A 15,362-nucleotide genomic window follows, 5' to 3' on the forward strand; every position below is an offset into this window, starting at 1 on the left:
CATATATTATAAATAAAAAAAAAATAAAAAAAAAACTTATTCCACCATCCTCCAGTAATCAAATTATTTTTACCACGTAAAATCACCGAAAAATATACATGTTAAAAAATTTGTTTGTAGTTACTATAAATATCAGAACATTTTATTACCTCGTCAAAATCTGTAGAAATATCAATAATAGCATCAGCATTACTCTCTTCATCTTCTGTGACTGCTGTACGAGATGATTCTTGTGGCGATGGACTAGAATTCATACAATTTGGAGCTGCACCAGCAACAGAAGTACCGACACACATCTGAAAAATAAATTTTATGATAACATATTTTATACATAACTTTTATATATTATTTTAATGATGTAGCTTAACAAAAAAAACTTTCATAAATAGTGATACGAATGAACGTATAAATAAAAAAAACAAAAACTTTTGTATGCGGATTTTTGGGATTTATTTTTTCAAGCCATATTAAAAAGCAAATATATGATTTCATTGCATAAAAATTTAAAATATTTATATACAAAATCCACATGCTGTATTGCCATTACTCCAATAGAAACGTATAGAAAATTTCTTTACTATGATAAGTAAAAAAATAATATTTATACTTACTGTATTCTCTGCAGCAAATTGATTAAATTCATCTTTATATTTATTACTTAATGCAGTTACTTTTTTATAGCACGTGGTGTGGTAACCAACAAAATCTAGGCTTTTTATTTTACGAAAAGCTAATTTTAATGAACAGTTTTTCAAACTGTCATCGTTAAAATCTAACACAGTGTCGGCTGAGTCCCCTAAATCACACAAAAAGCACTTTTTTCCATTTTTTTTTAACAATATATTGTCACAAAGCGATAACGATATGTAGTAGTACCACGTTTTTTTTCAAAAGTAAATAAATTGTGAGGTTAATTGCACTGCTTAGCATATACTATAGCTTGTCGCTATCTTTCTCAAATTCACGTAAAAAGAGCATGTGCACTCGCTCTAATTCGAAACACGCGAATTTATCGCATACACAGTCACACAAAAATTTAGATTTTTAAAAATCGACAACCGGAACTTTGCACAAGTTTTCCGCAGTCAACCCTATACCATAAAATTTGAAATAAAATTAACTTTAATTTGACATAAATTTCATTGCGTAACTCGAAGGGTGCCTGTATACACCTGGCTACCTTATACCTGCACAAGAAAAAATAAGGCAACCCGGTGGCTGCATGTTACACAAGTTACATACTTACGACTAGTATACATTTTAATACGTAACGGAATAGGTGCAAAGTTTAAAAAAAATTAATTTTTTAATTATTAATTAATTATACTTTGCACAGGAATTTCTAGGCAACCTTTGCGAAATATATTTTGTGACATATTAAATGTTATAAAAAAATATGCTTCATCCCGTAACGTGATGGGTGAAGGTCATTCTATGGCCGGATCTTCTACTATAAGTTTGTTGAAATCGAAAATCAAATTGCCTGAACACTTCTAACGTAAATCTAAAATGTGTACCTTATAATTATTTTGCTTGCAAATAAAAATTGCGTGGCAACGTTGCTATATAAACCTAGGGCAGCGGCTTATTGACATTTCTTAAAAATGTCAAAACCTTAGTTTATAAGCAGCTGAGCTGAAATTAAACAAAATATATGATCGAATATCATTTAAAGAACTATGAATAAGGAAAGTAATTTTGTTACGCATTAACAGAAAGTGAAATAAATTTCCTCTCGATATCTGAATATTAATATTCTCAGAGCTCTAAAGATTCCGCATATAGAAGCGTGCAATGTTTTAGAACTTGATTGCTATTTCAACAAAGTGGTTCTGTGTTGACTTGAAGTGTATGTTTTAAAATTTCTGGGTTTACTGAAAGTAAGTTTCAAAATATTCAATATTATTTCATTGAAACAAAACATCGATTTTTTAAGCAGGAATATTTGCGTGATTAACTTACAAAAATTCATATTCACTAGATAACATCAACATAAATAAATCCCGCAAAGCACACACACTTTCAAAACGGAAAACTAGAGGACTAGCAACAAAGGTTTCGAATCTAAAAAAGATAATCTTCGATGGGCTGATAATAATTACACCCGTGCAACTTTAAGTATAATATTACTAAAGTTATTGGATATACAATTTCAACAATGTTGATGACAACTTTCTTACTAAATACAGTAATTAGAAACAAATATATACAAAATATTCTGAAAACAATTGTGCCAAATTTCGTTCAGAAATAACATAATTTTATATATACCTATGTACATATGTATGTACGTGGAAAAACCTGTACATTCAAAGCGGCATCATTGAGAGATAGAAATTTTCTAAATTAAATTGTTAAATGAAATGAATAATCCAAACTGATCAAAAGCAATTTCTGAAAAGCTTTCAAAGCCATATATATAAAATTTATACAATCAAATCTTAACTTTTAACACTGTGGAGGGATTGAAGGAAACTGGACGCAAAAACGCACGACGAATTTCACGAAAGTTGAACCAGAAATTTACGGCAATGCGAACAAAACACCTTATTTTAATACTTTGCTGCATTATAACTACAACAATATTTTTCATTATTTTGGGACCAGCAGGCGAACCGAACGACTCTTTAAAAAACATAGTTACGCATACACATCAGCAGCTAAACAAATTGCAGGTAAGTAAAATGATATAACATGCCCATTTGCGCATAGATATGTGAACATCCATATAAATCCAACTATAGAGACAAATATATAATATGTATAATTGCAATATTCCTAAATTCTAAACAGCTTTCATTTTTGGTAAGACGGGTAGGTCTGTGCATGCTCACCATTGGATAGCCCAGGGTTCAAAGATAAAAGATAGCTTTGGATATCTTCCCATTTAGTCATAAGTAGTAAAAAATACTTTTCAATGAAAAAAAATGTTAAGGACTCATAATAATTCATTTAAAAATATCAGAATGCGTTATAATATTATTATTAAAAACTGAATGCATCTTAAAAAACAAAGTCCTACATAAAAAAGCCATTAAAAAGCTTCACTGATTGAAACATCAATAAAGCCCAGGTTAAATGGAATAAAGTTTTTATATCGTCAGTTCGTTGTTCAATCATACATACAATTTGAAACGTAATTCCTTTTTAAAATTGTATGCTGTTCTATAAATATAAATATAAAAACTTCTCAAAGTTATGAAATTTATACAGTAAAAGCGGCATAGACTATATAATAGTAACTGAATAAAGAGCTGTAAGTTGATAAATTCGCTTACTAACTTCTTTATACAAATGACATTTTTTTGATATGCATGTATTGTATATTCATACGTATATGTATACTCCAATGAATGCCTCAATTCATCTGTGTATGTACCAATATATCGTTAGTTGTAATTAAAAGTTTTTTATTAAACAGGAAAATCTGCGAGCTACTGAGAAAAAGAGACTTCAAATAGATTCTAAATATTTGGTTTTGCTGGGGTTTACGGATACCACTTACACGAAGGAGTCCCAATCATATAATCACTATGAAGTTGAAAACGCATTAAAAACTGAGGGAAACAGTTCTCAGAACCTGCAGAAGGTCAGTGGCAGTTCCTACAAAGAGAACTCTCTTCGGCACAGCAGCAGATCGCGTGTCGCAACGACTCCTTACAATGGTACAAAGGCAAATTTTACCATAGTTACATACGTTCAGGAAGGCCAAGCTCCGTCGGCAATACTACTTGCTCAAAATATCGCTACAAAGTTTCCAGATGAACATTTACTTATATATGATCTTGGACTATCGGAGGATGATTCCCGGGCTTTAATCGCTTATTGTAACATCTCCAAGTGTTTAGTTCTCAGTTATGACTTGTCGGTTTATCCATCACATGTCTTAGACCAGCGCATGCATGCTTATCGTCCGATTGTGATAAAAGACGCTTTGACGCGATCTAACAGCATTCTATTTGCGGAAAATTATATTCGGTTTCGGGGTGGTAGCCACGACCTACAAAAAATGAGAAGTAAAGCTGCAACTTCGGGAGTACTGGGCTGGAACACACCAACTGCAGTATCAACACTTACACATCCAAAAATGTTTGATTACTTTCAAACTGATGCCGAAGATTTTATATTTTTGCGGATGATTGACCTCGATATAGCTTTATTTTTCGGCAGTCCCTTTGTGGAAAAAAACATTATGCTGCCCTGGCTGAAGTGTATATTAACATTGGAATGTATTGACCCAATAGGTGAGTACATATTAAGATATATTAAACTGCAATAAAACGCAATATGAGTATTTATTATTTATGAGCGATTTAAAAGGAAAACCAAAATTTTAGTAGTGCAGTTTCAATAAATATGTTACTCTTACCGAAGTCTATCCGACTGTCTATGGTCTACTGAAGACTATTTGAAAGCTCTTTTGTTGTACACGTGTACTTGGGCCCAATGTTGTTATTATATAAACATACATAACGGTTATATGTAACAGCATAAAGGGTTCGAGATAGCTAATATTCATATATAAGTATTATATATAAACCAAAACGTTCAGAATGATGCGAGTAATCGCGCTCCATCCGTCCGTGCGCACGATCAGTCTAGCAAAATTTCAAAAATTTCAATGAAACTTGGTATACGTATTACATTTTGCCAAAGGTAGAGCGGTATTGATTATTGTAATAACCCACCTTCCATATAACGATAATTTTCAATTACGAAAACGTTATCGGACAAGTTTTCTAACTCACTTTTTAGTGAATTTCTTATAAATTATCTGTTAGTTGCATAGGAAGTAAATCACAAAATCTGTCTATGTATCTGTGTTATAAACAAAGCAAACTTACTAAATTTGACGCGTATGATAAACCCAAGAAAATATGTAAATAGAGCAACGCCCACTTTTGGGTAAAAACAGGAAAATCCAATAATAACTATATAAAACACACCCTACCTTGACACATGTATTGCTCCCTATCTCACTTGGATCAGACCATCCCATCTATTTTATTGAGATCAGATATAAGCCACACTCCCTTTTTATATGTTAAGACTAAATTTCTGTCCGTCAGTCTGATGTTCCAATGGAAACCCTCCACTCTACCCAACAAATATACACGGATTTAAATCCCGAATTTTCTCCCGCCTTCGCCTAGGCCACACAACACAAACCCATGAACATATCTTAAAAAAAGAAAATCACCCTATCTGTACAACCTGCAACACAAACCAAACATTGGACCACATCCTCAACAAATGTCCAAATCACGCCAACGCAAGAAAAGAAATACTAAACTCAGAACAAATAAGCGACATCCTCGCCATTCCCAGTCATTCAAACATCGAAAAAATAAGCAAATTCATTAAAACTATCGAAATGACAATATAACAAATAATCCAGACACCCACAGACGACACAGAGCTGATGGCCTCTGCAGCCAATGCTCAAACATAATTTTAGTACTGGTATTCATACCAGTCACTAAATAATAATAATAATAATAAATATAATTCTCGTTGTCTTTGAGTTTGTTTGATTCCAAAAATTAACAACCCAATTTACCCTTCCTTACTTGTTGTCTATCACATTGTTATAAGAAGGTTATTAACTTTCATTATTGGCTAGAACTTTCGCATCTTAAATAGCTTTTCCTCAACAAAAACAAAAATATATACAATTTATGCGACAATGGCTTTGACAACATGTATAATTTATGTCCGTGCGTTTGTACCAAAAAATATTACAGATTCCCACTTTAGTTTTTCTGCTTATTTTAAATTTTTAAATGCTTTTTTATTTTTATTGTTCAACAGTAAGCAGATTAAATATTAATAAACATTTATATATATTGTATATAATTCAATAGGACTTAATTTTTCCATTTTCTTTAATTTGGGTCGCCAAATAAACGAAAAAGCAATGCTTTAATAATATCAGAAGCTTTCAAGTATTTTATTATTACCATTTAATTTATCTTTTATTATGGGAAAATTTTTACCATGAGAATTTTTTACCTAAATTGCATTCCAAATAAAAATCTAGAACACTTCGGCAAAACAGCAGCCTGCTAGAAATTCGTACATTTTGATTAAAGGTGTGATAAGGAAAAATTTCAACATCCGCCAAAAAAGGTTTGGAATATCTGCGTAAATGTTAGTAGAAGCGAATATATATTCGTTTGGTTGAAGATTATAGCCATGATGACCACTCAGCATTAGATGCATATCGTAGATTATATACGCTGTTTTATATGTCGTGAGAGAGAGAAGGGCGTATGCAATCTCAGTAAATGAAAATGAGGAATATACGATCTCCGTCAGATAATGGCCAGCCAATGACACCAGAAGAACCAACAAAATAGCGTTCACAACGGTAAATTTATATCGAGTTTGCTCGGAATAGCCAACTGTAGCTAAAAGTTGTACGATGACTATCAGATGAGGAAATATGGCCTAAAACAAGAAAAAAATCTTTCAGTATGAAGAATCGTTACTAATAAGAATATTTAATATTTTACTAGTTGAGAATGTATCCAAGTTGCTATAACACCTCCTTCAATGGCTGTTAGTAATGTTACAATAACAAATACGACAATATTCATGGGTGGATATCTCCGCATGTCACTAAAAAAATAAAGTCCAACTAGAATGCAAAAAAATACTCCGCGAACTCCTTGAATAACCGGATGAGAAATTGGATCAAAGCAGACAATGAAAATTTCAATAATTGGCAAAGTAATTATATGTTGAAGCTGTAAATAGGAAGGTCAATTGCACGTGCTCTCATAAAATTAAAACGGGGATCTTACTAGCAGAGTAATGAAAACCTTACGAGCAAAGGTCCGTCGAAGGACTGGATCAGGTATTTCGAATTGTTGAACAGTGCCATCAATGGCGTACATAGGCAGAGTTTGCTGTGGGCCTCCTTCTATTGTTACTGAGCTCGCCATATTTAAATTTGCTGAAACATTTATGTTTTAAATCAAGTCATTTAAGTTGGAATGAAGAATACCTCCTTCCTGAACCTCCATTTTGCCTAAACTCGGCATCGTGTTATCAAACATAACATTCGGTACCGTTTTATCTCCGTTGTTGGAATTCAAAACTGAGGAATCACCGTATTCGTACATTATTGCAAATGAATATATCCTTTAGGCACTAGGTATGTATATACATACGTAAGTTTGAACATACGACTATTACTATTCCCAGACACTCAAGTAGTATATAACGAGATTAGGCTTTAACAGCTTCGACCGATGTTTCATTTGCAACTATTTGCTTTGTGATTAAATGTCTTCTAAGGAACAAGTTAACACAGACAGATTCCAGACTTCTTGGCGTCAAATTCGAATCATGCGCGTACAGTAATACGATTTCCTACGTTACACTCATCTCATCGCAACTGTTGCGACAGATGTGCAAAAGTATGCTGTCCCGTCTCAAATATAATATGAAAGGCATCACTTTAAATATATGTACATCCCAGCGGAAGTTGAAACTAATAACTTCATACGTGTATTTTTTCAAAAGTCAGCATTTCCAATGGCTAAATATACAAACTCATATTTGCGCTTAGAAGCATTGGGTTGATATTTATTCAAAATATTTGAGGTTTATCGAGTAATTCCAAACATTTTTGTATAATTATCTGTTTGCGCACCAAACCGTCACTTTTGGGTTCTGTCCTTTAGGTGCCTTATAATAAAAATGGGTTTCATCACTCCAAATATAGGGTTTACTGTACGAAATCGCTTCATTATTGTCTCATAGACATTTTTACATACATGTAGTCGTTAGGATTAAGCGCTTGCACGAATATAATTTTGCAGGAAGTTTTTGGAAGTCCCAGGCAATCGCTCTCTTACGCGCGGACTGACGCGGATAGTCGTGCAAACTGGACTATTTTCATTTCTTCACGATGTCCGGCTGGGCCCCGAGAGTGGGCCGTTTTCCATCGAACTTGTTGTCCGGAGCCTTTCTCCCTCATGATTGAATCAAATTTTCACTTGCAATGTCATGACTAAAAAACCCGCACGAATAACGAAACTAAAGCCGTCCCCTCCCCGCTCATAAGCTCAGCGTAACATGTGTATGTATGTTTAGGTGTGAGGCAGAATTTAAAACTCTTCCAGTCCAAAACATGACGAAAGCATGAGTGATTTCATAACTGACATTCAACGTGTTAAACAAATTGTATTCAAAGGAGCCTTAAGACAATGAATTTCGCTCCCATCTACATTTAGGATCAATTTTGTAATTTGTAATGTGTGTCTAACATTATTATTATTATTATTATTTATTAGACCAATATGAAATATAACACTAATTGATAGAGCACACTAGCTACTTAGGCCTACGGTGCTAGACACACATTAAATTTCCAACTCCTATACCAGATAAATCGGCGGTTGCCGAAGCGAAATAGGTTGGTGCGCGACTACCAGTTGGAAGTGCCTAAGTTCGAATCTCTGGGCATGAAACATAAGATGACAGAAAAAGTCTTGTAATAGCGATCGCCCCTCGGGAGGCAATAGCAGATCTTCCAGTGTATTTCTGCCATGAAAATGAAATGCTCCTCATAAAAATCATTTTGTGGAAAAAATATATATGTATATTATATACATGTATATGTACGTATATACGTGAAACCAAAATGTACATAATCCAGATCGTGTAGCAATAACGCTGTGTTGATATATTAACATAATATACCGGCTAGAAATTTTAAATGGAGAATTTGCCACAAGTTTTAAAAGAAAACATTTTTTTTTATTATTTTAGGTGCGCAATGGAATGGCTGTAAATACAACAAAAAACCACAGTATCGGTATTCGGGATGTCATGCCTATGACGTTTCAGCCTTCAACATCGTCTTGGGTCTAACATGGCATTTAGATGATTCGAAGTACTCAATGCCAAGCGAAGGAAATAATATTTTTTACAAAGAAACCCTAGAAAAATCGACTAGAATATTAGAAAGTAGGCGACTTAACAACAGTGATACGTCGGAACACCCCTTCACTGAGGACTAATTCAAAAGTGAGCAATTAAAATGCTTACAAATATGTTAAGTACCAAAGCAAAAGATGAATTTTTCCGTTTTCATATTGGAGTAGACAAAAAATAGTTTTAGTATATACTTTTAAAACATAATTCCCTTCAGAATGTAGAAAATAATTATATTATGCTGCGAGCCATACAAAATAAAAGATAACAGAAGTATCCGCCTCAGATTCAGGCGAGCCTTGTTTCAACTATACATATATATCTATTATTTTTGTCTTTTGCAAACAAATTCAAGAACATTAATAAGCGTTTATACTTAACGGTTTTATTTTAGACTAGCAGCATTAATGCTCAATATTTTCACATGTGTAAGATCTCATATACACTAGCGGACAATTGTGTAACGGTCAATTACAGTTGACTTTGATGGAATCTAGTAGTTAAGATTTCGTTTGTGTCACTTGTTTCACATCCCGTTTTTGGCGTTATTTGAGCGTGTAATTGGTAAGTCGTGAAAGAATGGCGAGCCATAAAAAATTAAATCTGATAAAACTAAAATTTTTACTTTGCGTCACAAAATCTACAAACTACACCTTACCCGAAATTAGTGCTAAAGTTAGATTTAGTAAGGTTATAATTTTTCCTCAAACTGATTTCAGCTTCCAGGCAACAAAAATATTGCTTTAAAACTACTCTAATTGCATTATTTTATGCTGATATAACAAGAAAAAGGTGAATTATAAATTTTCTTATCGAAGTCATGTACTAAATATAATGCCCTAGTTTGCTAGTCTATTATAAAACAGCCGCATATTATTTCTTTTTATTCATTGGGCAAACTAATTATTTTTTTTATTTCATTTAAAAACTGTGGAAGTCAGTTTTTGTATTTGTTGGGGCCATATTTTATAATTTCAAGTACAAGGATTTTCGAAAATATGTATATTCATACATAGATTATTATCATTAAAAATTATTATATTATATTATTATATTATATTATTATTATATTTAAAAAAAAAAAAAATAGCAGACCATTCACACCGTACATGTATGGGGAATGTTCATACGATTAGATTACCCTGTATTGAACCCCTTTTTATAACAAAGTTTTTTCAAGTGAGCAAACAGGTTTTTTTAACCACTTTTTATAAGTAGTAGATATTTGTATAATCATGTGGTTTTTTTCGTTTTTGATTTTTTTTTTAATCCATTAACGAATTCTAAATCGTATAATTTTTGTTAAAAATAAATTCATATGTGCATGTGTATGTATGTACATAAATACTTATGAATTAAATATATTTATTAACGTACGTAATTTTATTTAAAATGTCGAGAAGGCTTCGTTAAGATTAGCCCGACTATTTGTAAGCAACACTCCTCAAAGAGCAAATCTCGAACACTTTTGCGAGTCACGGTACGTTATTTGTATTTGCAATGTGTGTATGTATGTACGAATACATAAATAAAGCATGCATAGAAACTTCATTCCAAGTGTAGTCAATAAGCCCTGATTCAAATTACGTGTGTCGAGAGCTGAAACAAACAGGAACTCAAGATTGTAATTAAACTCAACAGTGTAATTAAACTCTTATTAAATTATCCCCATTTTAGCCGTAGTTGGTTGATTTAAATGCATTTTTAACTAGGTTAGCAGTATGACAACGTTATTTCATATGATTTTTTGGCTATATCTGCTTGGCATTGCTTTAAAAACACGCTTTGCACTTGGTTACGATCCAAACGACACCAAAATCGCCTCAGTCATTCCGCCCGAAGGTTATTTTGAAGCGTTTTATCCGAGGGAAATGGATGGTGTTCCGAACAGTGCTTCGCGTCCCGCTCATGCTCACGGCAGCTTCTTTAAGCATCGTAATCCAGCACTGGTGGACACAAAGAATGCAGCAGCTTATGGATACCGATTTGATGGCAAACGCCGCTTCAATTTAAAATGAATATAAATACTATCTTTTTATACTTTTTGTAAAAAGCATACTAATAAAAAATAAAAAAATATACGCAACAAGATGGGAGTGCTTTTTATTTATTAATAATACTCCTTTTAGCGACATCATAATCGTTGAATTTTGTTTGCCCAACCAACATCATATTTCTCTAGTGATGTAAGCTGCTCACTGGCCCTCTTGGAAAAGTTCATAGTAAGCTATAATAACAAAGCGAATTGAATACTATGAATGCGCCACTAAAATCGGTTTATTTTTCGCGATTTTGACAAGTCTGACGTCAGCTCCCTTCGCAATACAAAACAAACAAAAGTAGGAAAAGTACTACAGTGTTTTGTGAGATTTAAACTAATTAAGCTAATGAAAACGAAGTGCGGTGTATTAAATTGTGAAACCATAAATTAATATAAAGCCTCCAAATGCAATTTGCTAGCGTTTTAATGCCGAAGACGCCGTAGCAAGAAAGTATGTGTGTGTGTATAATTTCTTGTGTTTGGTTGTTTCCATTTCCTACTTTTCTTCTTCACAAACAAGTAATTCCCCTTCCTTTTGGTTGTCTATTGATGGACTCTTACGACACTGCGAATTCGCAAGGGGAGCTGACGTCAGTCTTGTCAAAATCGCGAAAAATAAACTAATTTTTTTTACTAAATTCGCCTTGCCTTCGCCCTGTCAGTGTAGTGTAGATTACCGGTCGTCTTCGTCTAGCTCATCTAACGGTAAGCCCAGTAAACTTGCTGTTTCAACAGGTTGGGTCCAGAGGAAGAGGGAGTTAGATGAGTGGGTTTGGTGGGGCATGTGAAAAGATGGTTAGTATCGTGCATGGTGCCTTCACATGCTGACAAATACTATTCTTGAACTTACCACTTGCCATGATTAAAACGAAATATTTCCTCTTGCCATGGTTAAAAATTTTGTCCGTGTATAATTGACTACGAAAGCTATTGCTATTCAGCAAGTGCAGTAAGTGACGACTAAACTGCACAGGAAGGGTGATAGGACTTTAGGACTTTCCGCGCGGTCGTTTGTTGTTTCTTTTTTTGGCGTTGTGTAATGCTGCCCACCGTTGTGGTCTCATCTGGTGTTGTTATAGCAGAAAAAACATTTCCCATACATGTACGGGGAGTGACAGTTCTTGATCGAATATATAGTAAGACCAGGTCATTCCGGTAAGATAGAAGCGATTGTCGGGGGAACGGTATTCTCAACCAAAATTCTGATAGGTTTTTGCACGTTTCTATTATATAGTCCTTCTTCTCTTCTATTTAATAAAATTCGCATTTTTTATAATTTTTATAACAAAAAGCTATTTATTTTATTATTACCTATTTTATATTTATGTATAGATTTCTTATATTTAAATGCATAAAATAAAGATATGTTGATTTCCTCTAGAATGATATTGATTTCGTTACAATCGGTTCAGTATTTACCAAATTTTGAAATTTCCACCTGTTTCCCTATATTAGTTTTTCAAAGTAACAACACTTGCATATATTAGCAGAGAACGTAACCTGCCCATTCGTTCCTGAGCCTTCTCTATCCATTTATGTTCTCTGATATTAGGTCGCAATGTTAGTTAAAATTACGACTGAAGAGCAATAACCGATTGCCTGTGGAAATTCACCGTAAGTTTCTGGCAAGGTTTTATATGACATTCAGATTATGACAGATTTCCCCACAGCAAAATTCAGCTCCCTTTATAAAAATGACATTTCAAACCATCTGTGCGTAGAAACGTTTTTCCAATTTTTTCTGTACTGTGTTATGTTTCAATAAAAAATTCTTAATTGTAAAAATTTATAGAAGTATTGAGTGCATAAAAGAAAAATACGTTGTAAATAAAAAACGGGGAAGAAAATATGAACGTTCGGTTACTAAGCCGATTGCGGCATCGTTGGAGGTGAGCAATAATAGTTTGGGCAATAACCTCAAATGACTTTTTGTTCCAGTGTTTTAAGGCGTTATGCGACAAAACCCTCTTCCCTGTCGGGTGAAGAAGCTTCTAATGGAGTTGGAAGTGGCACAGGCATTGGAAATATAACAGGCAGGGCTCGAGGCGACGCCAGTGCTCTCACTGTAAACCAACCATCCACGAAAGTTGTCACCCACCTGCCGCCCCTGACAGATCCAATTCCAAATCTCTCTGAAGTTGAGTATGCAAGACCTTTAGCCGAAAGCAGTCTTACCCAAGTTACCACACTTGCTAACGGACTGCGTGTTGCGTCTGAACCAAGATTTGGGCAGTTTTGCACTGTTGGGCTTGTGATTGACTCAGGCCCACGTTATGAGGTTACATACCCTAGTGGCGTTTCTCACTTTCTGGAAAAGTTGGCGTTTAATGTATGTAGACAAAAGTTATAAATGCAAACTAATTCAAATAAATTTACCGGCAACTATAATTATTACAGTCAACTGAAAAATTTCCTAACAAAGATGCCATTCTGAAGGAGTTGGAAAAGAACGGAGGTATTTGTGATTGTCAAAGTTCGCGGGATACACTCATTTATGCAGCAAGCATAGATAGTAGAGCAATTGAATCGGTTACTCGCTTACTTGCTGATGTGACTTTGCGACCAACGCTCCATGCCGGGGAGGTAAGTGCCGCTCGAAAGGCGGTGCAGTTTGAGCTTGAGACTCTGGGAATGCGACCAGAGCAGGAGCCTATTTTAATGGATATGATACATGCAGCTGCATATCGGGATAACACTCTTGGGCTACCAAAACTTTGTCCTTCTGAAAATCTTCCACTCATAGATAGGGATGTGCTACTGAACTATTTAAAGTATCACCACAGCCCACAGCGTATGGTAATAGCCGGAGTTGGGGTACGATAATTTATATGCTAACATAATATATTGAGATATTTTATTTGAACAGATAAAATTAACAGGTTAATCACGATGAGCTAGTTCGGAACGTAGAGAAATACTTTGTGGAAGAAAGTGCTATTTGGGAAACACAAAGTATTAAAGGGACCGGAGCTACCGAGGTTGATGCTTCAATCGCACAATACACAGGTGGATTGAAAAAGGTATTATAAAAACAAGAAAAAATTAAATAAATCGATTGGTCTAATAAAAAATACTTTTTGTAGGAACAGTGTGAAATACCGATCTATGCAGCTACTGGCCTTCCGGAGCTTGCTCACGTTGTAATAGGACTGGAAGGTTGTTCTCATCAAGATTGTGATTTTGTTGCGTTGTGCGTTTTGAACATAATGATGGGAGGTGGCGGTTCGTTCTCAGCTGGAGGTCCTGGGAAGGGCATGTATTCTCGATTGTATACAAATGTGCTTAACCGCTACCATTGGATGTATAGTGCTACAGCTTACAATCATGCCTATGCGGACACTGGCCTATTCTGTATACATGCCAGTGCACCCCCTAACAATGTGCGCGACATGGTTGAAGTTGTTACTCGCGAACTTGTTAATATGGCAAGTGAACCAAGTAAAGATGAATTGAGCCGATCCAAAATTCAGTTGCAGTCAATGCTATTAATGAACCTGGAATCCAGACCAGTTGTTTTTGAAGACGTGGGCAGACAAGTTTTAGCGACAGGTCATCGTAAGCGGCCTGAGCACTTTATACGTGAAATCGGTAAATGAATCAATTTATTATAAGTTATCTACAGATATAAAACAAGTTAAATGCTTTATGTAGAAAAAATCAATCAAGGCGATATCCAACGAGTAGCACGTCGTTTGCTGGCTACGCCTCCGTCAATGGCTGCCCGAGGTGATATAGGAAAGTTGCCGGAAATGAAAGAAGTACAAAATGCTCTCAGTAACGGTGGCCGCTTATATTCACGTAGACTTTCTCTGTTTAAGTGAATTCCCCAAATACATTTTAGAGGAGTTCAAGTCATTTGAATGATAGGTAATGTAAGAAAATACATATAAATGATTTGAAAATATATGTAAGAATATGTGTTTCATTAAACTGAAGCCTTATAACTGAATTTGTCATTTTCATATTGTACCGCTTATCTTAAATGACAAAAGTTCAGATAAATTATGTAATGGATTCAGTTATAGGACTGAATTTTATTCGGTTTTTGAGAGTGTAGTACATACGTACATATGTGTATGTATGATTAAAATGCAAACGATAAGTTTTGGTTAAAAAAGCGTTTTTCTGTAAATTGTGAATTGGTTAATAAATCGGCCATACTTTTAGAACACTATTTGCTTTTCACTTTTTCGGATTTTGTGCTAAGCTATGACACACATACATACAGAGGTATTTCTATATTGTTTATAGAGGTGATTGATCCTAGTAGATTTCTTCTGGTGGATCTATAGAGTTTCATATATTTTAAAAGTTGGCTTCAATTCACATAGGGCGAGGTTCACGTGGTTTTCTCTCACGCACTCGGCCGAAATTA

At 34.3% G+C, this 15,362-nt stretch overlaps 4 protein-coding genes across 8 annotated transcripts; 3 read left to right on the top strand and 1 right to left on the bottom strand.

The window, feature by feature from the left end:
* The first annotated feature begins 1,599 nt into the window (after positions 1 to 1,599).
* Positions 1,600 to 9,259, top strand: LOC128866295 (uncharacterized). Of its 2 annotated transcripts, none has more exons than XM_054106901.1 (4): positions 1,600 to 1,880; positions 1,982 to 2,675; positions 3,407 to 4,244; positions 8,782 to 9,259. In XM_054106901.1, the coding sequence occupies exons 2-4, from the start codon at positions 2,532 to 2,534 to the stop codon at positions 9,030 to 9,032; spliced, it is 1,233 nt and encodes a 410-aa protein (XP_053962876.1). In that variant the 5' UTR covers positions 1,600 to 1,880; positions 1,982 to 2,531; the 3' UTR covers positions 9,033 to 9,259. The 2 variants fall into 2 exon arrangements, with proteins under 2 accessions (XP_053962876.1, XP_053962877.1); XM_054106902.1 differs by having other exon boundaries at positions 3,422 to 4,244.
* On the bottom strand, positions 5,875 to 7,269 carry LOC128866296 (protein lifeguard 2). Its single transcript, XM_054106903.1, has 4 exons — positions 7,010 to 7,269; positions 6,807 to 6,958; positions 6,516 to 6,749; positions 5,875 to 6,450 (listed from the first exon to the last, which is right to left on the bottom strand). The coding sequence occupies exons 1-4, from the start codon at positions 7,125 to 7,127 to the stop codon at positions 6,037 to 6,039; spliced, it is 918 nt and encodes a 305-aa protein (XP_053962878.1). The 5' UTR covers positions 7,128 to 7,269; the 3' UTR covers positions 5,875 to 6,036.
* A 777-nt stretch (positions 9,260 to 10,036) lies between the features above and the next one.
* LOC128866297 (uncharacterized) lies at positions 10,037 to 11,027 on the top strand. Of its 4 annotated transcripts, none has more exons than XM_054106907.1 (2): positions 10,037 to 10,588; positions 10,664 to 11,027. In XM_054106907.1, the coding sequence occupies exon 2, from the start codon at positions 10,668 to 10,670 to the stop codon at positions 10,962 to 10,964; it is 297 nt and encodes a 98-aa protein (XP_053962882.1). In that variant the 5' UTR covers positions 10,037 to 10,588; positions 10,664 to 10,667; the 3' UTR covers positions 10,965 to 11,027. The 4 variants fall into 4 exon arrangements, with proteins under 4 accessions (XP_053962882.1, XP_053962881.1, XP_053962880.1 ...); XM_054106906.1 differs by having other exon boundaries at positions 10,037 to 10,570; positions 10,659 to 11,027; XM_054106905.1 differs by having other exon boundaries at positions 10,038 to 10,570; positions 10,624 to 11,027.
* A 1,635-nt stretch (positions 11,028 to 12,662) lies between these two features.
* LOC128868797 (mitochondrial-processing peptidase subunit alpha) lies at positions 12,663 to 15,158 on the top strand. Its single transcript, XM_054111312.1, has 6 exons — positions 12,663 to 12,876; positions 12,926 to 13,316; positions 13,385 to 13,801; positions 13,867 to 14,007; positions 14,071 to 14,575; positions 14,639 to 15,158. The coding sequence occupies exons 1-6, from the start codon at positions 12,836 to 12,838 to the stop codon at positions 14,806 to 14,808; spliced, it is 1,665 nt and encodes a 554-aa protein (XP_053967287.1). The 5' UTR covers positions 12,663 to 12,835; the 3' UTR covers positions 14,809 to 15,158.
* The last annotated feature ends 204 nt before the right edge of the window (positions 15,159 to 15,362 follow it).

This window comes from Anastrepha ludens, chromosome 6 (genome assembly GCF_028408465.1).
Source record: "Anastrepha ludens isolate Willacy chromosome 6, idAnaLude1.1, whole genome shotgun sequence".
In the NCBI taxonomy this organism is placed as follows: domain Eukaryota; kingdom Metazoa; phylum Arthropoda; class Insecta; order Diptera; family Tephritidae; genus Anastrepha; species Anastrepha ludens.